This window comes from Cucumis sativus, chromosome 7, assembly GCF_000004075.3.
Source record: "Cucumis sativus cultivar 9930 chromosome 7, Cucumber_9930_V3, whole genome shotgun sequence".
In the NCBI taxonomy this organism is placed as follows: Eukaryota; Viridiplantae; Streptophyta; class Magnoliopsida; order Cucurbitales; family Cucurbitaceae; genus Cucumis; species Cucumis sativus.
In genome coordinates, this window is record NC_026661.2 from 5,597,251 (window position 1) to 5,622,663 (window position 25,413).

Below are 25,413 nucleotides of genomic sequence, written 5' to 3' on the forward strand. Positions count from 1 at the left end.
GATGAAAGCAGTAAAGAGAAGAACAGAGATTATCGTGGAGACGCCGTCGTCATTGGTGGATCCTACTATCTCCTGCGATTTCTCGGCGGCCAGCAGTGCGGCGGAATCTGAGGGTAAAGTTTGTTGAGATGTGGCGGCATGGATCCTCGAAATTGAGAGTTGTTTTTGACGATTTTGGCGGAGAGGATTGAGAAGGGGAAGTGTTGGGCGGGAAAAGAGAGCGGTGGAGAAAGGGAACGGGGGGATGAGGAAGAACGGAGAGTAGGAAGAAGGTTGGAAGAGGAGAGGGAAATTGGTAGAGATAGAGAAATGAATGTAGTGGAAGCCATGGCTCATCCGCTTTACCTTTCTCTCTCACTGATTCAGTAGCAAACGCATCCTCGCTGTCCAGATCCACGACGTCGTTTCGTCGTCGTGAAGGCTCTATAAAGCCTTCTCAATCTCTTCCCTTCCAAATTTCGAACATTGTTTTAAACAATAAAATTAAAAAACAAAATAAAACAAAATTTTAATTTGTCATAGAAAATTATAGTCCAATTTTAATAAAGAAAAATTACATGACAGATATGAAAAGTAATTACTTATATTATAGGGCTATAAAAAAGAATGGTTACGATGACTCTATCCTCCTAAGTTTTATTTTTTCTACTTTTACAAATGTTGCTAAATAATTTTCCTTTTTTTTTTTACCATATTTATAACTAATTTAACTCATTTTGTTATATCTAACATAGAATCCACCTATCATTTACACATGGAGTATTGAATTATTGTACATCTTCATATCGTTACCATTCCTTTATATTCTCACTTTTCTTATTCGCGGTTTCTTGTTCTCTTCCTCCAGAATTTATTCCTTCTTCATTATCTCTCATTTTTTTTTCAATGCATACCAAAATCTAAATGATCACTATTATTTATATTCCAAATAAATAAGTGATAGATCTTAAAGATCGTCACCAAGATATAAACGATTGTTTACTAATACCAATACCTACCAAGATCATTTAGATTTTGTACAATATCTATCTTGTACCAATATCTAAATAATTAATTGTTTATCCAAGATAGATAGAGATAGACCACTATCATTGTCTATTTCAGTTAGATAATGATAGACTCAAACGATTGTTTAGATAAACAATGTGAATCAATATCTAAATGATATTTTAGATTATATTATACGAGTGTCTTATTTTTGTTGTGTGAGTTTTTAACTTGTTTTAAAATTGTTGTATGTAAATTTTTTTGCGTTTTTGTTATATTTTTTAAAAAACTTAAATTTAAAAAGGATTTATAATAATAAAATAATAATAATAATTCAAGCTGTGGTTAAACTAACATTTTGGTTTGCATGGTCTGAAGTTGTGTAAATGACTAATTTTAGTTGTAAGATTTATTTACAATAATGGAAAATATAAAGATTAAAATGGAAGGTCCAGAAAATATTATAATCCAAAATAATGAATTATAATCCAAAAAAAGTATGGTTGGGGTTGATTAAAATTGATATTGAAAAATGTTAATTGTTTTAATTGAGATAGATTATGATGAAATCGGAGTACAAGAGTGGTGTGTGTGTGTTGCGGCCATTGAATATGAATCTTTATGTTTTATTTGCGTATCAAAGAGGTACTAAGATTTGGAAGATGATTGAATATGATTATGTTGATAAGAATGCATTGGATGATATTGAGTTCCTCGCGTCATGTGGGAGGATTAGAACAAGATACTCGGATTTAATTGTCCACCCAGCAGATGTGAGTCATCTTCCCGGTCAATTTGGCATCCATCAAAGAGCGAAAAGGTTTGGTAGTGGCCCGATATGAATGATGCCGAATTGGGCCAGTTTCCAAAAAATAGTGACGACCCAATAACGTTTGAAGAAAATGACCATAATAGCCTTGAAAATATAGTTGAGCATGCTCCTCAACCAATGCAAAGGCAGAACATAAAGTGCCAGCTCCAGGTGTCAGTTGATCAGGCGATCACCTCCCATTGTAATCTCTTAACACGGAATCAGGAACGGCTAGGATCCACTAAGACCACGTCTCTACCACTGGTAGCGAGTACAGTGTAGTACTAAATTCTAGCAAGTAGACTTAGATAATGAAAAGAGAGCGATATTTCAGCGTACCAAAAATATCTTGCCGAATTGCCACTATCCGAGTCCCTAGTCCCGATTCCCGATTCCCAACCTTCTCCTTCCTATGAGACATTGTTCCCGTTTTCTCTGATCTTCCAAACACATTCTTCGAAACGAAAAATCTTACCACGGATCGAACCAACCTTACTTTTTGAATCCAAGATTCCAATAAGCTACTCTAATAACACTCGATTTGGTTGAGGAATCGAAGAACAAGAATCAATTTCTTATGGAGAAGAAGAAGAGGGAATTCCAATTCGGCGGTGGTAATGGTTGTAGAAATGAGGATGAAAGAGTTCTTCTATGGGAGGATGGGCTGCCGGATGTTGAGAAATTAACCCCTCTTTCTCAATCGTTAATATCGCAGGAACTCGCTTCCGCGTTTAGGATTTTGATGGAACCTCATCGGAGTATATTAGATGTTAATTCGGCATCGAAGATGACGATATTGAATATTCGTGATGGACAGTCAGAAGGATACAGGAGTTTTGAGTTTAAGTACGATCAGACGCGGAGGGAAGACGTTGTGATGGTTGAATCAGACGAGGGGATAAATCCAGATGATTTGGGATCTGATTCGCGGAAATTGAGGAGGGTTGATTGTGTTGAGGAGACGAATTTAGCACCTCGAGCGGAGAGTTTGATTGAGGATGCAGCATTGGCTCGAACCTTGAAGCGACCTAGGCTCGCGTGGACTCCACAATTACACAAACGGTTCGTGGATGTGGTTTCTCACCTAGGGCTTAAAGACGCAGCTCCCAAAGCTATTATGCAAATGATGAATGTGGAGGGATTGACTCGTGAAAATGTTGCTAGTCATCTTCAGAAGTATCGACTTTACTTGAAGAGGACGCAGATTTCTTCAACAACTGATGAAGCTCTTGTTCCGATGCCCGTAACGCAGAATGCTCACGATTCTTCTCCCGGTGCCGCCGATTCACACGGAAACGACTATTTTCCGGCTACTTTTCCAGTGACTTATATGCCATCTCCGATGATGCCTATGATGTTTTATGGTATGGGAGCTCACGGCCATGGTCTTAGTCAAACCGCCATGCCAATGGTTAACCTAACCAATGTACCTACTCATTCGTGTAGCACGAAAGGGCAGCATGATTTATAGAATTGACAACTGACAAGTAGGGTTCGATTTGGATTTGGCCTTTTATTGTGTTCTTAATCCAAACTCGAAATGATAAATGAAGTTAGAGAAGATTTCATCTGGATCTTGAATGGAGCATTCTTTTAACTCTCTCCTTTTCTCTTTCTCTCTATCTTTTTGGCTGGAATTACAAAGTGAAGCATTAGTAATTAGAATCTTGAATGAAAATTTTGAGTACATTAGATTTTGTTTATTGGGTTATCTCTAATGAATGAAATTCTGTTGAGAGAATCATTTTGACAACCCCCTGAAACAACTGGAAGAACTTGGCAGCTTGCAGCCATTATAGATATTTTTTTTTCATCTTTGTTGTTTTGAAGAAAGGTTTTGCTAAGCTGTCTCTATCCAACTGCACCCAGGAAATTTCTTCATCTTTCTCTTCTTCATCATCTTCTTCAGCTTCACAACATGTCCCCAACTCCCTGCATTAGCATATATATCAGACAATAACAAACTGTTCCCAACACTTCCAGGTTCCAATTCTGATAAATGTTTGGCTGCTTCCTCAGCTAGTTCTATTTCTCCATGCTTCCTACAAGCACCTAACAAAGCTCCCCATACGTATAAATCAGGCTTGACTGGCATTGTCTTGATCAAATCATAAGCCTCGGCCAACTTCCCTGCTCGACCGAACACGTCAACCATACAGGCATAATGCTCGACTCTAGGAACAATACCATATTTACTTTGCATCAACTGGAACAAACTTCTTCCCAAATCAACCAGCCCAGCATGAGCACAAGCAGTAAGAATTGCTGTAAATGTTAGATGATCAAGTTTCTTCTCATCATCGTCCTTCATTTGATGGAAAAGCTCTATTGCTTCATTGCAATATCCATGATTTGCATACCCAAAAATCATGGAGTTCCAAGTAGCTGAATTCCTTTCAGACATCCTCCAAAATAATATCTTTGCTTCATAAAAATATCCACATTTTGCATACATATCAACCAATGCAGTCCTCACATACACATCCTTTTCAACTCCAAGAGCCAGAGAATGTCCATGGATTTCCTTCCCGCATCGCCCGTTTCCAACCGATGCACAAGCAGGCAAGAGACTACTGATTGTAGCAGAAGTTGGATGAAACCCAGCATTCAACATCCTTCTAAATGTATCAAAAGCCTCCTCATTTCTAAAGTTTTGTACAAACCCAGATATCACAGATGTCCAAGATACTACATCTGGTTCTATCCCATTGGCTTCCATCTCTTTGAAAAGCTCACGAACCATTTCTTCCTCACCAATCTGAGAAAAACCTGTAACCAAAGTGTTCCAAGTCACCAGGTTGGGTTTTATACCCAATACTTGCATCTCCTCCACCAGATTCAAAGCTTCCTCAGCTAATCCATGGTGGGCATACCCTGAAACCATCGCATTCAATGCCACCAAATCCTTCCCAGCCATTGATTCAAACACTCGCCGAGCTTTCTCAACCTCTCCACTTTTCGCATACATATCTATCAACGCACTGCAGACATAAGCATCAGATTCAAGGGAGTTTTTGAGGATTAAGGTATGGAGTTTTCTCCCAGTAGTTTTCTCGGAGAGATGACCACAAGCTTTCAAGACACTGGGAATGATGTACTCGCTAGGTCTTAATCCTCCTCTCTGCAGCTCACAAAATACACTCAAAGCTTCTGGGTAATACCCACAACGAGAATAAGCCCCAATCAAAACAATCCACCGGCGAGGATTTGTTCGGGGAATTTTGTCGAACAATATCCGTGCATCCTTGATTTTGCCACATGCGGCGTAGAAGGCTATGAACTTCGCAGCAAAATGTGTCAAACGGGCTGATCCATCGATGATCAATCGAGCATGAAGTGACCTCCCGAAGTTCAAATCTCGATTGCGTCCACACGTCTCGATGAGTTCAATATATCCATCGGACGAGGAACAAAACCCACGAAGGATGGCCGGAAATCTGTTTGGAGCTCGAAGAAATACAGCGCCGCCGGTAAGAGAGAGCATCCCAAATTCCCGGTGGAAGAAGAAGAAGTGGGATTTATGAAGTTACGGTAAATGAGTAATTTTGTATAGAAAAACTATTTAATCCAACGCAAAAAAGTGACACGGCATCGCATGAAGAGAAAGAAAGACAAAACCAAATCCGAAAGCCAAATGCCTCAATAGGAACCTCAAAGTAAAATGAGAAGAGAAACAAACCGAGAGAGAGAATTGAGTCGCCGATTAGTTCTCGAACATGCTCGAATTGGCTATACCGCAAAATTTCCCTTACATTATCTCTGACGCCATTTCAAGATCTGTTTCTTATCCTTATATTTTCTTTTGTCGAAATCAACTAAAATCTTCAATATCCAATCGCCGGTTCTTCAGTTACCCGCTGTTGGCACCTCAGAGCTTTGAATCAAGTTACTTGACGTATCGTAGGAAGAGCTTTGTGACGCTTGTGAAAGCGAGTCGGAGAGAGTCACCGTACGAAGTGCTTGGTGTTTCTCCAACCGCAACTCCAAATGAAATCAAAAGGGCTTATCGGAAACTGGCTCTGAAGTATCATCCCGATGTTAATAAAGAGGTAATCGGGGAATTTCTGCCCTATTTCTTAATTTGCTTTTCTGGGTCTCTTTTGTAATCTGGTTGGAGTTTGGAAGTTAAGTTTCTTGATAAACTAATCTACGTAGGGAATTGCAGGAGAAAGTTTCAAGCTACTGAGATAGGGATTTCTGTTTTTTAAAAAAATGATCAATAAGTTGTGGAATCTGATCTACTATCTTTAGTTTGTGGGGAAAGTCTAATTAACTAAGATGATTCAATGATTTTTTTTACCTCGCATTTAGCGAACTCAGTTCTTGTTATTTTAGAACTTAAAGATACTGTTGTACAACCTGTAGAACATATCTGTTCAAGTATGGTCGTAACTCGGTTCTTTTTCCTCCATGCTTGTTATCTTAAAACGAGTGCAACTTCAAATTTTCTATTGTTTCCAAAAGATGGAAATTGGTCCACGAAGAGACTAATTAATAAAGTCTATAAAAGTACCCATTTAACTTGGAAGGAAGACAGACTCGGTGGTACAGATTCCAAGCTCGCACGTCTAGTCTAGTCGGGTTATGCTTCTGTTATATATATATATTTAATGTAGTGGATGTTTTAGCTTTGACAGACATCTCTATCTGATGAGTTCTTTTAGTAATTATTTTGAGGTTGCTTTTTAATGTTTTACCTGAAATTGGGTGAAATGTTCATTAACCAATCTCTTTGTTTTTTGGTTAATTTTGTAGCCTAATGCACAGGAGAAATTTATGCGTATTAAACATGCATACAACACATTGCTGAATTCTGAATCTCGAAGGAAATATGATTATGGGAATCATGGATCTGATTTTTCATATTCATCTGCCCAACGTAGCCAAGATGAAGAAACATTTTACGGACTAGGTAATCTCTTTAGGCTCTTTTGCTATTCACTTTTATCATTTCTGTAATGATCGTTTTTATGTATGGTAGAGCATATTGTTGTCTGAACTCTGGAGTTTTCCGATTAAATTCTTCTCTACTTGCTAGACCATATTTATTGTCTGTAAATAAGTGACTAAAGAATGAAAAAAGTTCCTAAAATGGTGTCTATAAGGTGAGAGCTTTAGAGCTGGCACGGTGTTTTAAATAGTCCTTCCAGGCGCTACGGTGCAGGTCAGTGCCTCACATTGAAAGGCCAGACACACAGAAGAAGGCTCACACCTTTGTAAAACCCTTAGCCATGGGCTTTTTTCAATTATTAAATTAAAGGGGGTGTTCTTTGTTATTAATTAAAAAGTTAAAATTTACTAACATTAAATGTATTTTTAAAAAACAATTCATGTTCCGACTTCATTTTAAAGTATGCTTTTAAAATATTATGAGAAAAAAAAAGACCACTCACTTCAAGTTTGCTTTCTCTTCTTTGGAAGGCTATTGTACTGATTGTGACTAAGCTTGTAGTTTCAGACTGTCTCTAAAATACTAACCAGCCGATCATTTTAATTCTTGGGCGCTGAGTATAGGTGGAACGCTTGTTTCTTGTGTAACTAGAAAAGATCTTGAATTGGGGCGTATTTGTGCACCAAATTTTATCTTGAAGTATTTGTGCATAAAATTTTGCTTGCTGGGTGAAATTTTTTAATTTCTTCGTTAATGTGAAATTCAACTTAACAAAATGCTATTCATCTATTCTGCTCATTACTAATTTGGATGATACTTTTTAGTTTCTACACTCTTTCACAAGATTTTAGAATTCTCAGTTACCTTTATCAAAGCTTCCTTTTCTACGGAATACACTATGGAAAGCTCTTCCTTGAGCATGTTAATCTATTGAATGGATTTAGTCCCATTTTTCTGTTGTTGATCTCTCTTTTAGTCTTGTTCATTTCTTCTATTTAAGACCGCTTCCGTTATGCTGCAGGTAATTTTTTCAAGGATGTTCAAATAGCAGTAGGTAGATTTGTTCTCTCTGACATGATTAATGCAGACGCTAGTTATCAATCTGCTTGATTTAAGAACTGGCTAAACATCTTTTATTTTCTCCTTTGTATTGCTTGTAAAATAAGTTGGAATTTGTAGCTAAAAGCTGTTTTTTTTTTTTTCTTAACAGGGGACTTCTTTAAGGATCTTCAAGAGGAATTTCGAAATTGGGAGGCCAGTGTTTCTTCACAAGGGACGCCGAAGAGCCTTTGGGAAGAACTGGGGGTGAGACATTGATTTAGTTAGAAATTTAAATAACATATCAAAAGAATGGGTTTAATCATTTAGATACTCGGTTCCTGTACTCTTGGCTGTGGTTCACTTTGTTTGTCGCACTTTCAAAATGTCTACTTTGGTTTATATTGATAATTTTACTTTGGAATGTTCATTTTAGTCTATTTAATTGTAGAAAGGGATCATTCGGTCTGAATTTTGAATTGCAAAATGAAGCCTTTGCATGAGTTGTTTAAATGTGTATTTACGTATTTCAGGAAATTGGAGAGGAATTTGTGGAATTTCTTGAGAAAGAACTCAACATAATCGATGATTCAGAAGCTGAATCAAATAACAACAAAGCATCAGATAAGACAGATTCTTTTAGAACTTCCAATGCTGATAGCATGAGAAACGATGGTCGAAGTCAAACCAGCAAGGGAAGTAGTATCGAGGATGATATCGACGAGATAGAAGCCACACTTTTGAAGTTGAAGAGGGAATTGGGGTTGTAGCATGGAAATGCAATGCAGAATGGCTGCCTTTCAACCATATTTTTCTGTCAAGAGAACATTAAATTGGGTCTGATTCTGAAAGCTCATCTTAGTGGACCTGGGAGGAGGTAACTCTCGACAAAGTATATATGGCCTTTTCCAATTCTCCTATGATGCCATTGGAATCTCATATAATTTGGTTGAAATTGGCAAATGTTTGGCCATAAACTCTCTTTTAATGCTGCTACTGCTCATAGAGGTGTTAAAATGAGTATGAACTTTCTGGTTGTAGGTATCATTTTGTTGTGTAACATATTTGAAATTCTATTTTTTAGTCCATAACATTACAGTAAGAACAAAAAAAAATTGGATCTACATTTTACTCTTGATCAAAAGTTTCTTCATTGCCTTGTTAACCTTCCTTAGACCTAGAAATTTGTTTAAATTTCATCCTTAGCCTTCCTTTTTACTAAATACAATTTGTTCTTAATTCTTGTTCTAAATCTAACAACGCTACCTCAGGAACCTGTTTTTTCAATTTAATTACAAACATAAAGTATACATAAATTCTATATAGTCTGAAATCCCAACATATCAAAATTTGTGTATATCACAATACATAAACCCTAGAGTAAAAAATATTTCCACTTATATCAAATAAATGAACATATATATACGAGGGATTAAGGGGTTGGGGTGTAGTGAGCATACTTTGTCCAGGGCGATATTTGCCTATGGTTGTATGTTCAAATACTCAGACTTATCTTATCTTTATGTCTTATGTTTAGTTTACGTAATTGCTTTCCTTTTCATGTAATAAATCTATAGTGTGATGTTTCGGTTTTTTCATATTCAAACCTAGTCGAGCCCTATGTAATAAAATAAATAAAAGTTTTGTTTAAAATAAATGAAAACATTTCAAGTATTCATTTAAAATCAATAGTAAATAAAATGTGTGAAGAAAATAATAAATAAATATTAGGTAAAATACTAGTCGGGCCGGGCCCTATTTAAAATAAAAGAAATTTCTAGGAGAAAACTTGAGTTTTGAAATAATCTTATGAAAATTGAATACTGAAAACAGTACATGCGGAATAAAATAATATATTGTCCCTCTATGGTGAACCACGGTCTCTTCCACGGTCTCTTCTTGTCATTCGTCAACTTAGCCGGTAAAACTAAATATAGAGAAATGGTGACACTACTACTATGACAGTTGTATACATCCCAAATTAAAAGGAGAAAAGAAAAAACTGTCACAAAAGCTAAAAAACCGTATTTTTGACGGAAAAAGACGAAATTTTTCGAATTTCACTTTCCGGGACAGTTATTTGATGTCATAAAAGATACAAAAATAGTTTATTTAATTTATTAAAATAAAATATATTTTAAATCCAAAGTTTATTAAAATCAGATTTTTTTCCTAATTCTAAAAACATTAAACAATTTATTTATTAAAATAAAACATCTCCAAAACCCTTTCTCTACCTCCTCCTCCTCCTCTTCTCTTCTTCTTCATCTCTTCTTCATCTTTTTTTCTTCTTCTTAGTGGAAGATCCATGAGTCGCCCCTCCTTTTGGATTTTTCCTCCCTTTCGGTAACCATCTCTCCTTCTCTCACGCACGCTGGAAACAACGAGACTTTTCGTCAATGACTCGCCTGAAATCCCCCTCTTTCTCTCCTTCAGCCGACGCCACCACCCAACACCCCTTGCACGGGTGAATCTCAGCTATTATTTCTATTTTTTGTATTTATATAATATATTAACTTCAAATGCTTTTATTTTACCCACAATATGATATATTGATGGTTCTTTTTATGAAAAACATCCTCATAGTTTTGCTTTTATAGAAGATATGTTTTTGTTTTGTCTACCATCATATTCAATATTGTTGTTTACGTTCATTTTTCTAATTTGAATCTACATTTTTTCTTTATGGTTGGCTATGTGATGAACATTTTGGTAGCTTACAATGTGTTTGATGAAATGCCTCAATGAAGCATTTGGTTGATTTTTAATTGATTTTTGTTTGTTCTAATTAGGAAATCAAGGTCAAGGGAGATTTCATGGCTATGGGCTGAAGCTTTGAGAAAAAAGAATGAAAAATGAAATGTGAGATTTTAACTTTGATGGTGTGTAAGGTCTTTTTGTTTGTCTATGAATTTTCCAAGTGAATTTGAGTACACTTGATTTTTCTATTGATCTTTTGTTTATGGTTGCTATTGAGTTCTATCGTAATGGCATGATATTTATAGCATAAACAAACTATATATATAAACTTGAACACAAGTACTTTTTTCTAACTCATTACTAAATTATTGTAATTTGGTTACTCTTAATTTACTAATGATTGAAAGATTAAAAAAAGTTATGAACGTTTTCACTATGACAAAGAATTTTCACTATGAGGAAGAAATGAACTCTTTATGTTACTAATGAACTTATCTTGATTTATAGGAAGCTCTAATAAACCATCAATTTAAGCAATTGTGAATTCTATTTCTTTTTATTGGTGTTGGAAGTCGGTATGCAATAATGGTCCTACTCCTCTTAGAAAGTGGATAAGTTTCATTATTATGTTATTGAACTCCATGACCATCGAATGTTGTTAGACTTATATTGGAAAGTTTCAAAACTTTATTTTTCTTTTTTTCATCGGCTTGCAACCCTTAATATGTAAATTTGGAAATACATTTTACAGGTAGTTTTTCTTCATATTTTCATGATTGGGAAGGTTTGACTGATAGTGTAGACTATGCTTGTAGAATAAAATTTATGTTGTATATAACTCTTTGGTCATATATATATAGAGATAGATAGATATTACTATATGATTGAATTTATTTATACTTACCATCTGTTCTCATGTTAATATGAATTTATGCATGTAACACTTAAAATTCTTATTCATATGCATGCTCTTTCATTTTTTCTAACTTTTCATTGGTTGGTGACAAGAAAGAAAAATAATGTTCAATGATAGAATCTCTGAAAGGGGACAAAATAAGTAAAACACCCAAAGAAACAATAGAACAAAAAAAATACAAGAGCCTAAGAAATAAATAGAGGAACCAAAAACAGCAAACCAAACTGTCCAAGCTACAAAAAAAAAAAAATCAAGACTTTGAAAATTCAAAGACAACAATGAAGACAAAAGCTTATTTATTTATTTATTTTTATTTTTATAATAAGAGCAATGTCATTAATAGATGAATGGAATAAGGGAGAACAAACCCATTCGATTGTTTCAAGCTTAGTTAGGTTACATACTTGCCACAGTATGATTTTTGAGTGCAAAGCAAAATGAGAAAGTTAACATGATAGCAACAAGGCCACAAAACCAACCCTATGGTGAGTGACTTTTACAACAAGATCTTGGTGGGTGACTTCATCAAGATTGGAAATCTTTTTCATAGAAACACCAACATTATAAGAGATAGATTACACTAAAAAATAATTCTTATATATGTGATACTAAGGTAGCTCTTTTGTAACCTTGTCATGCATGTAGTGTTATTGATGCATGTAGTGATAGTTAAGGCTCAATGTTGAAATTTTCTATAAGAGTAGTGATAGTTAAACCAACCCAGAGGTTCAAAGTCTACAACTTCAAGAGTTTCCTTTCAAAGAAAATTTTCAAAGATGAAGGCTTACCGGTTGGTCGTTTATGCTTTTGAGAAAATCTTGTTATATGTATTTTTATGCTCTTTACAATGGTTTTGATTAAGGGCTGAAATTATTATGTACTTGTAAATTGTAAAAACTTGATTGAAAATGTATGAATATTACAAAGTGTATTATAACGTACATATGTCGTCAATAGCGAAACAATGACATTTAAATTTTCAGAAAAACTGTCATGATTGCACTATATTTGACTGAAAATAATTGTCATCAATATTAAAACAATGACATTTTCATAAGAAAAACTGTCACAATTGCCCTGCAGGAAAAAAATGTCGTCAATAGCAAAACAATGACATTTAATTTCTAAAAAAAATGTCACAATTGACATATCCTTGAAATTTAAAAAATGTCATAATATAAAATATGACAGATATTTGTTGTCATAAAATAGTAATTAACGACATTTATTTTTCTGTCATGCAAAAACTTATTGCAACCGTTTTAGAAAACTATCATGGAATGACTTTCCATGACTCCCGCTTCTATGATTGTAAATAACGATGTAGACCACTTTTCTTGTAGTATGAGTATAATTTATAGTCAATAAGGAACCCACTATTATTCCCGCTAAATATTTGTTAAATTTCTGTTAGAGTCTTGTAGGAAGGTACTGTCTAAACATTTTGCTCCCGATAAACCTAACATAATATTATAGTCTATATAAATATGTCACATCATAAATACTGTAACTTAGTCAAACATAACTCTATCATATCATGTTTAATCATAGCATACCTCAAATACAATGTATCATGTAATTTTAATGTAAGCAATCTATCATAACATCTCAATCATACATGTTTTCCCTTAACTACATTAATACATGATACAAAATATACATGCAATTTTAACATGGGGATCCAATAGAAAAATCTCTTACCTAGATATTAGCTACACAAAATTTAATCATGGCTGCGGTCAAACTTTCCAATAAGCCAATCCAACGAATGAGGTTGAAATCCAATTCGACCTTAGTTCGGAGAATTTCACAACTCAAATTCCCAATTAAAATTTACCAAACGTTCAAGCAAAATATCTCATCTTAAAATCCACAACTTAACTTGGTTGGGACAAAATAGATAAATACTGGAAGTACCATATCCAATCAAAAGTAAGCAATTCTCACCAAGTAGTGTCTCAAAACAGGGAACGACTCGACAAAGGCAGTCGACTCGGGCGCACGGCTCGCGAAAAGGAACCGGCTCGAACACTTGCACTCGCGCAGCTTGGAGACGTGCGACTTGATGGGGGGAACGACTATGTGAAGGTTGTAGCAGCTCGGGTCTAAAACGCGGCTGACGCGTGCAACTTGAAGAGGGGCTCGGCTGCGTGGGTTATGTGCGGCTGTCGAGATGGGGAACGATCAGCGTCGTGGACTTCTGTACAAAGAGAGACGATCGACGACGGAGGAGAAGTGCACGGAGGAAGACAAAGGTCGTTCGACGGTCTAAACGCAACAACAAGTCGACGCGGCTGGAGGGAATCGAATGGTTGGCTACGCGATCGTGACACTTCGACTTTGGGACGAACTGAGACGCTCTCACCGAAATGCTGCACGCGACGAAGGCTAGAGGAGTGGGGCGACGGCGTCTGCTCCTAGGGATTCTTTGTAGAGAGGAAATGTGAATGGTAAAGGCACGTGAGAACCTCTATTAAATATATACAATAATAATATTATCTATTTTCCCCAAATAACTCCTCTTTTCCTTTTTCTCTTTCCAATCCAATTAATTTCTCTCTCTCTTTGATAAGGCAATCAAATTATCTCCTCTAAATTCTCAAAATACAATATCTTTTCAAAATAATTATTTTTCTTTTCCTCAAAATACTAATTATTTACGATTATTTCTCTTTAATAATTATATTATCTTCGTAATATAATTATTTCTCTTTAATAATTATATTATGGGGATAATATAATTATTTCAACATTTCCTAAACAACCAATATCCTTAAATCTCACCAAATTTAATTATCTACATCATTCAACTTTTATCAAAGTATAACTAAATTTCAAAATATAACAATTACTCAAATATTCTTTCCATAAATATTTAATTAATCCTAATCTCCCGAGACATATAATTCTCACCAAAACTCAATTCACTCCAAAATATTTCTATCATTAATAATTTAACCAAGATAATCCAATTTAAAAATTGTCTTATTTTTGGAGCGTTACAGTAACGAGCATACTTGTCTAGGGCGATGTTTGTCTATAGTCATATGCTCAAATACCCCAAATTTATCTTATCCTTATGTCTTATGTTTAGTTTAGCTAGTTAGTTTCCTTTTCATGTAATAAATATATAGTGTGATGTTTCGATTTTTTCATATGCAAGTCTACTAGAGCGCTTAAAAAGTTCAAAATGCACTATAGGGGAGGTATAGTAGTTGAAACCCTACCCAAGCCTTATTGCACTATTTGCAATTTAAGTTTTTCGTTGCAATTGACAGATTTCAATTCTTGTTTTAACAACGATTTCAATGAAATTATTTTTTTTCACTATTTCTAAACCATTTTCTAAAAAAAAAAAAACGTGACGGGAGGTTGAATCGTATCATGAGTTTGTCCGCGATTTTTCGAATTTTGATTGACTAACTTGTTGACTAGGTCGAACAAGTGCCGCACAATCGCTCGTCCTGAGGTTAAAAGGTTGCGATCGTGACAGAGACATGTGTCCCCTTCACATTCTCGATTTTTGTATTTTAATATTAATTTTGAAATGTTAGATTACAATATATATTAAATAATGCTTTCTTTTTACTAAATTATGGTTCTGTAGTGGTTGTGCCCCCAATTATTTTTATAAAATAATTTTTATTCCAAATATCAATAATTTTTTCTTCAAATGACTTTTTAAAATGAAGATAATTTGAATTTTCTTCCTAAATATGAATAATTTTCTTCTCAAGATGATTTCCTAGGACGAAGATAATTTGATTTTTCTTCCTAAATTTCAATGATTTCCTAAAAGAATATAATTTGATTTTCTAAAAAGAATATAATTTGATTTCTTAAATGAAATATAGTTTTAAGAAAACTTATCTAAGATAAAAGAAAAACCTGCTTTGTTTCCTATCTCTCATTTGTTATCTTAGAAAAAAAATCGATGATCCAAACTTTCACTCTCTCGAAAATATTCCATGAAAAATGAATCATTTTTTAATGTAATTTTTAAATTCACATATTTACATTACTTATGCATATACTTACTTTATACTATTTCAAAATTAAAGGTTACAAGATAATTTTAATACTCCATATATCAATTTTATTAAAAATTTCAATAATGTCATAAAAATAATTTTTTAAAAAGAAGAACAAAACTTAACTAAAATAAAACCTTAACTTATATTTTTCTAACCATCATTTGCTATCTAATAAATATTTAGAAAAAAATGGGATTTAAATTTTCACTCTTCCAACAACATTAAAAATGTATTATTTTCTTATGCAATTTTTAAATTTATATTTACATTACAAAAAAATCATATGAAAATTACTAAACTTTTTTTGTCTTATAGGATCAGCCAAACCTCGAGATAATTTTTAAATATTTTTGTGTGTTTATTACCATATAAAATTTATGATCCTTCATTTCAAATATCGAGTTTCATTCATCCATCTAGTCCCACGTGGTCGACGGTTTGGTTGCTGGTGATCGGTCACCGATTTGGTTGTGTTTAGGGTTGGTATGAAGGTGGAAAGACGAAGGTTAGAGAGAAAGAAGAGGTGGTGGGATGAAAAGGATTGGGTTAGCGGGTGAATTAATTGGGGTTTTGGAAATTAATTTTATGTAAAACGAAAATGACACAACTAAAATTTCTCCCAGTGAAGCCTTCATCTTGAGAGATTGGGCTCTCTCTCCTGCCACAGCCAAAGCTTCGATTAAAGAAGCATGCGGCCATGTACTGTTTCATTCGTCCTTTTCACAGCGCTGTTCATCTTCTCAAGCCCTCTTCCATATTAAATTCTAACCACAGACCTTTAATTTCTTGTCATTACACTCACTCTGAAGATGTTTCCATCAAACCCCTCCTTCAAACACACAATGTTGTTGACATCCAATTTCTTGTTCAATTACTGCGACATGGGTCTCCCCCTACTCCTCCCATTCTCACTAAAACCATATCCATCTGCACAAAATCCACCCTTCTGGACTTTGGAATTCAAGTCCATTCAACCATTATCAAGCTGGGTTTCTCTCTCAATCCTTATATTTTTACTGCTCTTGTTGATATGTATGGTAAATGTTGGTCTATCTCGGATGCCCACAAGGTGTTTGATGAAATGAGTTGTCCAAGTGTGGTCACTTGGAATTCTTTGGTTACTGGTTATTTGCAAGCTGGCTACCCTTTGATGGCAGTTTCTTTGTTTTTAGAGATGCTAAAGAAAGGGATTGAACCCACCCCTTCAGTTTATCTGGTGGTCTTGTGGGCTGTTCTCAGTTACAAAAGGGAGATCTTGGAAGTCAACTTCATGCTATGAGTTTGAAACTAAGGTTTTCGTCTAATGTTGTTGTGGGTACAGGATTAATTGATATGTACTCTAAGTGTTGCAACCTTCAGGATTCGAGGAGAGTGTTCGATATAATGCTGAACAAGAATGTGTTTACTTGGACTTCGATGATCTCTGGTTATGCTCGGAATCAGTTGCCTCATGAGGCAATGATTTTGATGAGAGAAATGCTGCATTTGAATCTTAAACCAAATGGTATGACTTATAATAGCTTGCTAAGTTCATTTTCATGTCCTCGTCATTTTGATAAATGTAAGCAAATCCATTGTCGCATAATAACGGAAGGGTACGAGAGTAATAACTATATAGCTGTTACACTTGTTACTGCATATTCAGAATGTTGCGGTAGCTTGGAAGACTATAGGAAGGTTTGCTCAAACATTAGAATGTCAGACCAGATTTCGTGGAATGCAGTCATAGCTGGTTTTACGAACTTGGGAATTGGTGAGGAAGCTTTGGAATGTTTCATTCAAATGAGGAGGGAAAAATTTGATGTGGACTTCTTCACATTTACAAGCATTTTTAAGGCTATAGGTATGACTTCAGCTCTAGAAGAAGGAAAGCAAATTCATGGTCTAGTTTATAAAACTGGATATACTCTAAATTTATCTGTCCAAAATGGTCTTGTGTCTATGTATGCTAGATCTGGTGCTATCAGGGATTCAAAAATGGTCTTCTCGATGATGAATGAACACGACTTAATATCCTGGAATTCATTGCTTTCAGGATGTGCTTACCATGGATGTGGTGAAGAGGCTATAGACTTATTTGAGAAAATGAGAAGAACGTGTATCAAACCAGATAATACCTCATTCCTTGCTGTTCTCACTGCTTGTAGTCATGTTGGCTTGCTGGACAAGGGACTTGAATATTTCAAGTTGATGAGAAATAGTGAATTGGTCGAACCTCCAAAGCTGGAGCATTATGCTACCTTGGTTGACCTTTTCGGTCGAGCAGGAAAGCTTTATGAAGCTGAAGCTTTCATTGAAAGCATCCCGATAGAACCAGGGATTTCAATTTACAAAGCTTTGTTGAGTGCTTGCCTAATCCATGGAAATAAAGATATTGCCATTCGTACTGCGAAAAAGCTTTTGGAACTATATCCATATGATCCAGCAACTTACATCATGTTGTCGAATGCGCTGGGGAGAGATGGTTATTGGGATGATGCTGCTAGCATAAGGAGGCTAATGTCCAACAGAGGAGTCAAGAAAGAACCTGGTTTCAGCTGGATGTGACTTCATTAAAGGGGAATTTTCAGGATAAATTATGATCCTACAAGGCAAATGGTTGACAGATAAACACTTTTAATGGGTTCATAGCTAAACTTCCTCAAAGATCATTTTATAATTATCCTTTGGGTTTATTCTCTGGGACGAGGTTCATTCGATACCTGTGGTTGATACTTACTTTGTGATCCTTGGGTTTGTCCCTTTTCTGGTGAAGAATTTGACAAATACATGATTCCTAGCTCTGTATTTATTCAAAACTAACTTATTTGTGGTAGATCAACTGCATATCTGGGTCTCTTTACCACAAATTTGATGCTCTATGTACATCATTTGGACCGAGTAAATGAGGCTATGCTATTGCAGGAGAAACTCTTAAGTTATGGGGCGTGAGAAGGGGGATTTGAAATTGGGTAAGACCAAACAAATCAGTAGGAGAAGACAAATAATTGAACCAAAATTTCAAAATTTCCTCTCCAAGGATATAGATAAATTAGTGATTAGGAGATTATGCATCGATGACAGAGGTGCCACACCAATCAATATACGTAGTTGCTTCATTGCTTGTAATTTAGAGGGAGAACCAGCGATGTATTTATGTCTGTCATGACTGAAAAGAGCATAGCCCTCAAAGAGCACCCTTCGAATTTCCTCAAACTGAGAAAGGAACATTTGGAGCTGAAGCTTGTTGAAAATTCCCAGAGAAAATTGTTCCTTCCTCCAGATTAGTATTGCTGAACAAGAAATGCAGGAAGTTACACAGCTGAAATTGCCTGCACTGGAAGATTAAGTTTGGTCTTCCTTCATTCAGTTTAGATGTAAATGCTAGAAATCTGTTTGTAAAAGTTACTGATTGGAAATACATTGGGTATTGTTAATGACTAGCAATTTTGTTTATCGTTTAATGATACTAAGCTTTTAATGAAGTTTTATTACAGTAACAATTTACATTACTGGAGGCAAAGCTGTAGAAAATTCCTAAGAGTCAATGCTGGAAGCTTTTGTCGTCGAATCTGGCTGTTGGGACATAGTTTTTAGTAGATGAATCTGCACAGCCTTCAGGAACAATGATATTAACTTGTTGCGTTCCTCTTCCCCCATTGATTCTTTAAAATTGCAAAAAATGAACGATTAATGTGAATTAAATCCCAAAAACAAATGATAGACAGACTAGAATTGAAAACTTTCCCTACCATAAGAAGTTCCCGACTGTACAACAACATCCTCATTTGCATCTACAGTAGCAGCTTCTTTAAAAATGAAAAAAAGAAAACCTAATTAGGCTTTATTTAAAAAATAAAAACAAATTATCAAAGACTACTTTGAACGTAAGAGTTGCTTACCAGAACTTCCTGACTGAACGACATCCTCATTTGCACCCATAAGAGCCGGTTCTTCTAAATTTTATAAAACTGACCATTAATGGTTTGACTTGCATATAACAAATAGTCTTCAAATGTAAAATTTGCCTACCAGAAATTTCCGACTGAACAACATCCTCAGTTGCATCTTCGACAGCAACTTCTTTAAAATTGAAAAATGAATTATTGTCTTAGATCAAATTTCTTAATGTAAATGATCAAGGAGCAACTTTAGATGTAAATGTTAATTACCATAAGAAGTTTTTGACTGAACAGCATCCTCATTTGCAATTCCAAGTGGGACTTCTAAGATTGCAAGGAAGAATTATTAGTGTAAACTAAATTTTAGAAAACAAATGATCAAGACATGATTTTAAATGTAGAAGCTGCCTACCATGAGAAGTTTCTAACTGAACGACATCCTCATTTGTATCGATAAGAGCCTCAACTGTTTCTTCGATGGCGTTTTCAAGAGCTGTTTCTTTAGCATTGGAAAAAAAAAAGAGATTAAATTTAAGAACACAAATAATCAAGACATGAATTTGAATGTGAAAGTTAACTACCGTTCGAACTTCCTGACTCAACATCCTCATTTGCATCTTCAAGAGCAACTTCTTTAAAGTGAAAAGAGAATGATAAGTTTAGATTAAATTTCATAAACCAAATGATCCACACACAACTTTGGATTTAAAAGTTACTTACCTTCAGAAGTTTCTGACTGAACAACATCTTCATTTGCAACATCGAGGGCAGCTTCTTTAAAATTGTAAAAGAAAAACAAAACAATCAATACAGATTAATTTTATAAAAAACAAATTATGGAGAAACGACTTTGAACGTAAAAGTTGTTTACCCTGAGAAGTCTTAAACTGAACATCATCCTCGTTTGCATCTCCAAGAGCAGCTTCGTTCAGATACTTGTCAGCCAATTTAACTCTCTTCACATTCTCCTGTTCCATGACGAGCATGTTGCCATATTCAAGAAGCTTTTCTATTGTCATCTTCGGTTGGTCAAAAGTTGGGGGACTTTCCTTGGAGTTAACAAGATTTCTTCCAATGCGCTCAACGCCAACGCCTACAGCCCACTTTCTCACTTCATCGTCATAAACTCGAGCTCTCAAAGCACCAAAGAAGTCTGCAAAACAGTTATATAACTTATAATAAGAGATGCTAAACGTCTGTAAGAGATGATCATTTACAATTAATTAGCTCAACTGGAACATCCCTATACAGAAATTATACAACTTACCTATTGACTGTCCTGGGAAGGTGTCGACAAGTTTGACAATATCCTCGAAAGGCACGCCATCAGTCCTAAATATTCCAGTGCAAATACCAATACGATCTTCACGAGTTGGAGCCCAGTAGAATTTATCCATCCGACCATCACGAATGAGAGGTGCATATAACGTTGAGAAGTCGTTACCAGTTACTATGATGGGAACTCTGGGATTTTCTTCCTTGTTATACATGCCTGGTAGCTGCACATTGGTTGGGTTGTCAGCAATGTTCATAAGAGTAGCATTTACCATCTGGTTATTCACTGTGTACTGGGTAGTCCCACCAAGCCTTCCAGCTCCAGCATCAAGATCGTTGATAAATAGACAACACATTTTCCCTTTCTTGATGATATCAGCTGCCTCTCTGTATCTTTGCCTGATCAATTTTGCTGGCTCTCCTGCATTCCCACTTTCTAATTCCCCAGCACTCATCATAATAGGGCTGAAAATTCATCATAACTAAAAAAAATTAAGACCAACAATATATCAGGGAGACGTAGAAGCCTGTATGATGAACTTAAACCCTCCAAACAACTTCCTCAGAACTAGATGGTTTTTAACTTACTTGATTCCCATCTTAGCAAATACAAGTTCACACTGGAAAGACTTTCCTTGACCTTTACCTCCCCAAACACCCAGAATGAGAGGAACCTAAAATAAATGCATCCAAGAAGGTTGGCAAGTTAGCACTGAAAGACAAACAAGAACTTATTGTCAAATTGTCGCGTCATATTTTTAACCTTAATGTTCGGGAGGGTCAAGAAGTTCTTAACAATGTGAACCGTAAGTTTGTCCATGAAAGCTGGAGCTATGTAAAACCCATCCACATTATTGTCGTAGCTGTAACTGAAACATTGTCACACTTTAAGTACACTAGCATAAAAATGTTCAAACCTACTGCAGAGTTCCATATTAAAACTTACTCTCGAAGTCCAGCACTAATGTATTCATATGAACTCAATACAGCATTGTGAGTTCCTGTCCCCATGGGAGCTTGGAAAAGAGGATCCGCCAAACCCTTCCCTCTGGTAATGTCTTGTTGGTCATCAGAAGTATCGAAAGCAAGGCCACGCCATTTGTCCTTCTCGGTCTGCTTCTCCTCATCCTGCTCAGCAACAATCTTGAAGTTTCCAGTCACCATTTTTGAGGTGGTGAATCTAGAACTGACCTTTAACCTGCTGCCCAAAAACGCAGAGTTTGGAACTAAACCTCCATAGTTACTGTTGTTTAGCTGCATAGTGTTAATTTTAGAATCGTCAGGCTCTCTTATTTTCAAGCTTATACAAGTCATTACATTACAGATGAAATTCCCCATTCTTTGCTACACCTAAAGCTGTAAATAAAATGACCTTTCAAGATTGAATGATGAAACCCAGATAGAAAAGATGAAATTATTTTAATATATTGGTATTCTCCATCAAATTACCCAAAAGATTAGGCAGGAAGAAACAGTACCGTTGTTCTATTAACAGCTCCAATGGTTGAAACCGTGGCAGCCATGGATTAAGGATTAAGGAGGGTCTGAACCAGTGAAAATTCTAGTTGCAACCTTGCACCATCCCTCCTCTCAAAATAGATGAACAATCGAGTGAATCATCTTGAGCTTTCTGAAATTGGCTGTTCAGCCTCTTCACTGCGTCCAATGAACTCTTGAGAGACTTGCTAGTATTCACAACCACACACGTGGCAAACTAAGGCACCCATTCAGTAAAATTACTAACAAAACATGATTCTCAAATCTGCTTAATCTAAAGCGACCGTTGAGGTTAGGATTTAAGTCCCCCTCTGCACCACGTAAAAAGTGGATGTGAAAGACAAACGAAAACAGAGCTCTCATATTTTTTACATAATACTGAAACCACAAACTTTCTCCATTCCATACAGTATGGCCCGTACCCAGGAAGGTAAAACCCAAGCATAATTCAAGAGGTATCCAAAACGATCCGTGCAAAATAAAACAAAAAACTTGCTTTCTATCCAATCCCAAATATACAAAAACAGAAATCGGGAGACTTTGATGTGCCATATTCAATCACGCCTTATCTCTTCGAGATACTTCTAATGGATTAACATCCAACACATAGGAAGAAAATAGTAACAGTTGTACGAAGGAAACATGAGTTATTTGAGTTTGTTTAATTAATTTAGCTCAAATGTGAATTTTATTTAATTACTTTGTTAACTAGTAATAAAAATTTAACTGTATTTTACACTATGCTTGTAAGGTTATAATAGTCACATTCAAAATGTGTCAGAGAACTCTTTGGAACTTCCCATAATTGAAATTATGAGTGTCTTCTCTTGATTGTGAGTTTACTGGTGTTCCTAGGATGGATTTCTTTACGACTTTGCAGGGAGTTGTGTTTTTGGACAATCCTTTGTGGATTCATTTCCATACACCTAAAACGACAGACATGCAGTCTAAAGTAATTGCTCCAAGCAATTCTCAATTCCTGCAGAATTTGCTCTTGTTTTCATACAGATTACAGTTCAATAACTAGAAACGGGTAAGAACAAAGAACCCCAGCTAAGTTCTTGACCCCCTCAACAGATAAGTAACAAACAACAGAAATGAGGAAATGAGGATGAACTGAAGGAAGATTACTTGGAAAATCCAAAGGCTACGATATGGCATTTGAACCGATGGTTGTGGCAATGAATGATCACAATCTTTCATCCACTTGTACAACAAAGTGGGGCATGAGAGGAATGAAACCACAATTCAGGCTGATCATCGACCCATAATTTTGTACATACCTGTTGGATCACCGACGCCAACGGCCAATACACCACCATGATCATAGGAATTATGAGGTCTTATGATTTGGGCAGTAAGTTTGAAAAATTGTCTATGTCACTTCACTATCTACCTCAAAAATCCTCACAATAATCGAGGTGAGCGTAATTTAACAATAATCAACATTTATCCCATATCTTGTAAAACTAATAATATATACTACTCAGAAAATATATGTATTATACAGCACAATTTTAAATCCAGTCCAAGTTCAACTAACATAGAATTTATACTATAACTTTGAAATCAAGAGGTTTCACTCACCATCCAACCCCACCTATCATAAAAATAATAATTATTATTGTTATTATAAATTTGAAAAGTTAGAAAGAAAAACCAGCATCTACCAACCTTAGAATAATGTATTTAAAGTCATTGATTTTGTCATAGGAATGCATTAGTGCATAAGTATGAGTGAGATGGATATAGTGCATTATTTAGAATGTATACAGACAGGAGATTTTGAAAGGAAAAAAGCATCATATTTCCCAAATTTGTTTAGCATAGATTGGGTTGTCACCATAATGAAGTAACTGATTCTAAAAAAATATAGATAAAAGAAGAAAATGGGAATATAATACAGTTTGTGATTTATTATCTAAAAATTAAAAAGAAAGTAAGAAAGATGTTTGAGTTCCAAGGCCAGCATTGAAGGCCTTAAACTTACCAATCCTCTTCTTCAGGAATGGAAAAACAAATTAGTTGAAAAACCTAAAAATGTTTAAGAAGATTTGCTAAATAAAGACGGTAGAAGGTTATGGCAGAAGACGTTAAAGAACAATTCACCCTCTTCTTTCATTTGTTTGCCTTATATTTCTCCTCCAATGAGTGCAAATCAAACTGTCGTCGTTGATTTTCTCAGAGGATCAATGGAGAACGAATACAAACCCAGATTGCCTAAACCTCCAACCAGGTTGCAGAAGCAGGCGCCGGCCAGTCTTCATCTCGATCAACTTTCAAGCGTCTCAATGTCTTCTGCTAGTAACGACATTTGTTCCAAGGCGATTCTTCCTCTCCTATCGCCACTTCCTCTATCGCCACAGCCCTTGCCTGAAATCGACGGAAATAGAATATCTGCAAACGGAAATGCCGTAGACGGCGGCGGTGGTAATGGGGATCAAAGAGGAATAGGTTTTGTAGCTCCTGGTGGTTGGCAACATCCGGCAGTGGCAGCGACATTTCCTGATCCTTCTACGCTGTTTACTTTCTTTCAATCGCAATGCATGGTAAGCAGTAACACACCGTAAGAAGAAGATGGAGATTGTGGATCGATTCTCGCGTCTGATTATCTACGTAAATCCACCAATGTACATTATGATGTATGTGCGTGTGTGCGCGTGTGTGTTTGTTCATCAATTCCGTTAAGATCTCCATGAATACTTCCTCTGGTTTTAAGATTTCACACACTTCATCTTACTCATAATTTAACACCCTGCTTCTTCTTCTTCGTTTTCAATTTCTTCTCTATTCATTCATTCAATCAATTCAATTCATTTGTTGTAATTTGTTATCCATGTTCAAGTCTGAATCACGAATCTTATTTCGCCATTAATCATGCTCAACATACGCAAATCAGATCTGATAATGAGATGACAAGAACAAGTTGAATTTTCTTTAACGTTATATGTGCGATAGCAAGCAATGCCGTTTTTAACGCTTGGAGAAAGGAGAGAGTGGTAGCACGACTTACAGTTTCATTATTCATTTAGTACATATGGGTTTAGGAAATTTGAACAATACATCTCTTCCTTCTTAGATCACTAGATGTCAATTATGTTTTTAGAATTACAGCAGAAACCATGAACCTCTCGTGAGGCTATTTTACTTAATCATAAAATAACCATAATTAGGATTAGATAATTGCAAAACAACACCAAACAAATCCCTTCTTCTCAAGCTCATTTTTCGATCAGTGGTTTATAAGTCCTTCTAAATTTTTTAAACATGTTATTAAGATTTTTTTCAAACCAACACCGTTCAAATCTCTTAACTATCTTTAGTTCAACTCAAATTTTCAATCTATTATGTTCATCCCACCTATAATAGCTCATTTAATTGTA

At 35.5% G+C, this 25,413-nt stretch overlaps 6 protein-coding genes and 1 long non-coding RNA gene across 16 annotated transcripts; 5 read left to right on the top strand and 2 right to left on the bottom strand.

Moving 5' to 3' along the window:
* Positions 1-1,952: 1,952 nt before the first annotated feature.
* On the top strand, positions 1,953-3,372 carry LOC101203812 (transcription factor PCL1). The gene has a single exon (XM_004143158.3). It carries the CDS (start codon positions 2,376-2,378, stop codon positions 3,267-3,269), a length of 894 nt encoding a protein of 297 aa, XP_004143206.1. The 5' UTR covers positions 1,953-2,375; the 3' UTR covers positions 3,270-3,372.
* A 63-nt stretch (positions 3,373-3,435) lies between these two features.
* Positions 3,436-5,372, bottom strand: LOC101206147 (pentatricopeptide repeat-containing protein At5g59600). Its single transcript, XM_004143082.3, has one exon. The coding sequence runs from the start codon at positions 5,280-5,282 to the stop codon at positions 3,639-3,641; it is 1,644 nt and encodes a 547-aa protein (XP_004143130.1). The 5' UTR covers positions 5,283-5,372; the 3' UTR covers positions 3,436-3,638.
* A 16-nt stretch (positions 5,373-5,388) lies between these two features.
* LOC101204057 (dnaJ homolog subfamily B member 9) lies at positions 5,389-8,892 on the top strand. 2 transcript variants are annotated; one of them, XM_011658841.2, is made up of 5 exons: positions 5,389-5,847; positions 6,554-6,710; positions 7,711-7,743; positions 7,900-7,994; positions 8,261-8,892. In XM_011658841.2, the coding sequence occupies exons 1-5, from the start codon at positions 5,515-5,517 to the stop codon at positions 8,495-8,497; spliced, it is 855 nt and encodes a 284-aa protein (XP_011657143.1). In that variant the 5' UTR covers positions 5,389-5,514; the 3' UTR covers positions 8,498-8,892. The 2 variants fall into 2 exon arrangements, with proteins under 2 accessions (XP_011657143.1, XP_011657144.1); XM_011658842.2 differs by lacking the exon at positions 7,711-7,743.
* A 1,069-nt stretch (positions 8,893-9,961) lies between these two features.
* Positions 9,962-10,703, top strand: LOC116405284. The gene is made up of 2 exons (XR_004218437.1): positions 9,962-10,194; positions 10,520-10,703. It is a non-coding gene; the product is annotated as an uncharacterized LOC116405284 (long non-coding RNA).
* Positions 10,704-15,773: 5,070 nt separating this feature from the next.
* LOC101204296 (pentatricopeptide repeat-containing protein At3g24000, mitochondrial) lies at positions 15,774-18,820 on the top strand. 2 transcript variants are annotated; one of them, XM_031888995.1, is made up of 2 exons: positions 15,774-17,220; positions 17,413-18,820. In XM_031888995.1, exons 1-2 carry the CDS (start codon positions 16,653-16,655, stop codon positions 17,922-17,924), a joined length of 1,080 nt encoding a protein of 359 aa, XP_031744855.1. In that variant the 5' UTR covers positions 15,774-16,652; the 3' UTR covers positions 17,925-18,820. The 2 variants fall into 2 exon arrangements, with proteins under 2 accessions (XP_031744855.1, XP_011657142.2); XM_011658840.2 differs by having other exon boundaries at positions 15,774-16,881; positions 17,023-18,820.
* On the bottom strand, positions 18,727-22,399 carry RCA (ribulose bisphosphate carboxylase/oxygenase activase, chloroplastic-like). 8 transcript variants are annotated; one of them, XM_031888323.1, is made up of 14 exons: positions 22,012-22,399; positions 21,480-21,787; positions 21,297-21,402; positions 21,122-21,207; positions 20,526-20,998; positions 20,130-20,411; positions 19,979-20,032; positions 19,840-19,890; positions 19,671-19,751; positions 19,529-19,579; positions 19,389-19,439; positions 19,259-19,312; positions 19,109-19,165; positions 18,727-19,021 (listed from the first exon to the last, which is right to left on the bottom strand). In XM_031888323.1, exons 1-14 carry the CDS (start codon positions 22,054-22,056, stop codon positions 18,894-18,896), a joined length of 1,827 nt encoding a protein of 608 aa, XP_031744183.1. In that variant the 5' UTR covers positions 22,057-22,399; the 3' UTR covers positions 18,727-18,893. The 8 variants fall into 8 exon arrangements, with proteins under 8 accessions (XP_031744183.1, XP_031744181.1, XP_031744182.1 ...); XM_031888321.1 differs by having other exon boundaries at positions 19,389-19,436; positions 19,671-19,757; positions 22,012-22,398; XM_031888322.1 differs by having other exon boundaries at positions 19,529-19,582; positions 19,840-19,887; positions 22,012-22,397.
* Positions 22,400-23,983: 1,584 nt separating this feature from the next.
* Positions 23,984-24,809, top strand: LOC105435808. Its single transcript, XM_011658839.2, has one exon. The coding sequence runs from the start codon at positions 24,178-24,180 to the stop codon at positions 24,598-24,600; it is 423 nt and encodes a 140-aa protein (XP_011657141.1). The 5' UTR covers positions 23,984-24,177; the 3' UTR covers positions 24,601-24,809.
* Positions 24,810-25,413: the final 604 nt, after the last annotated feature.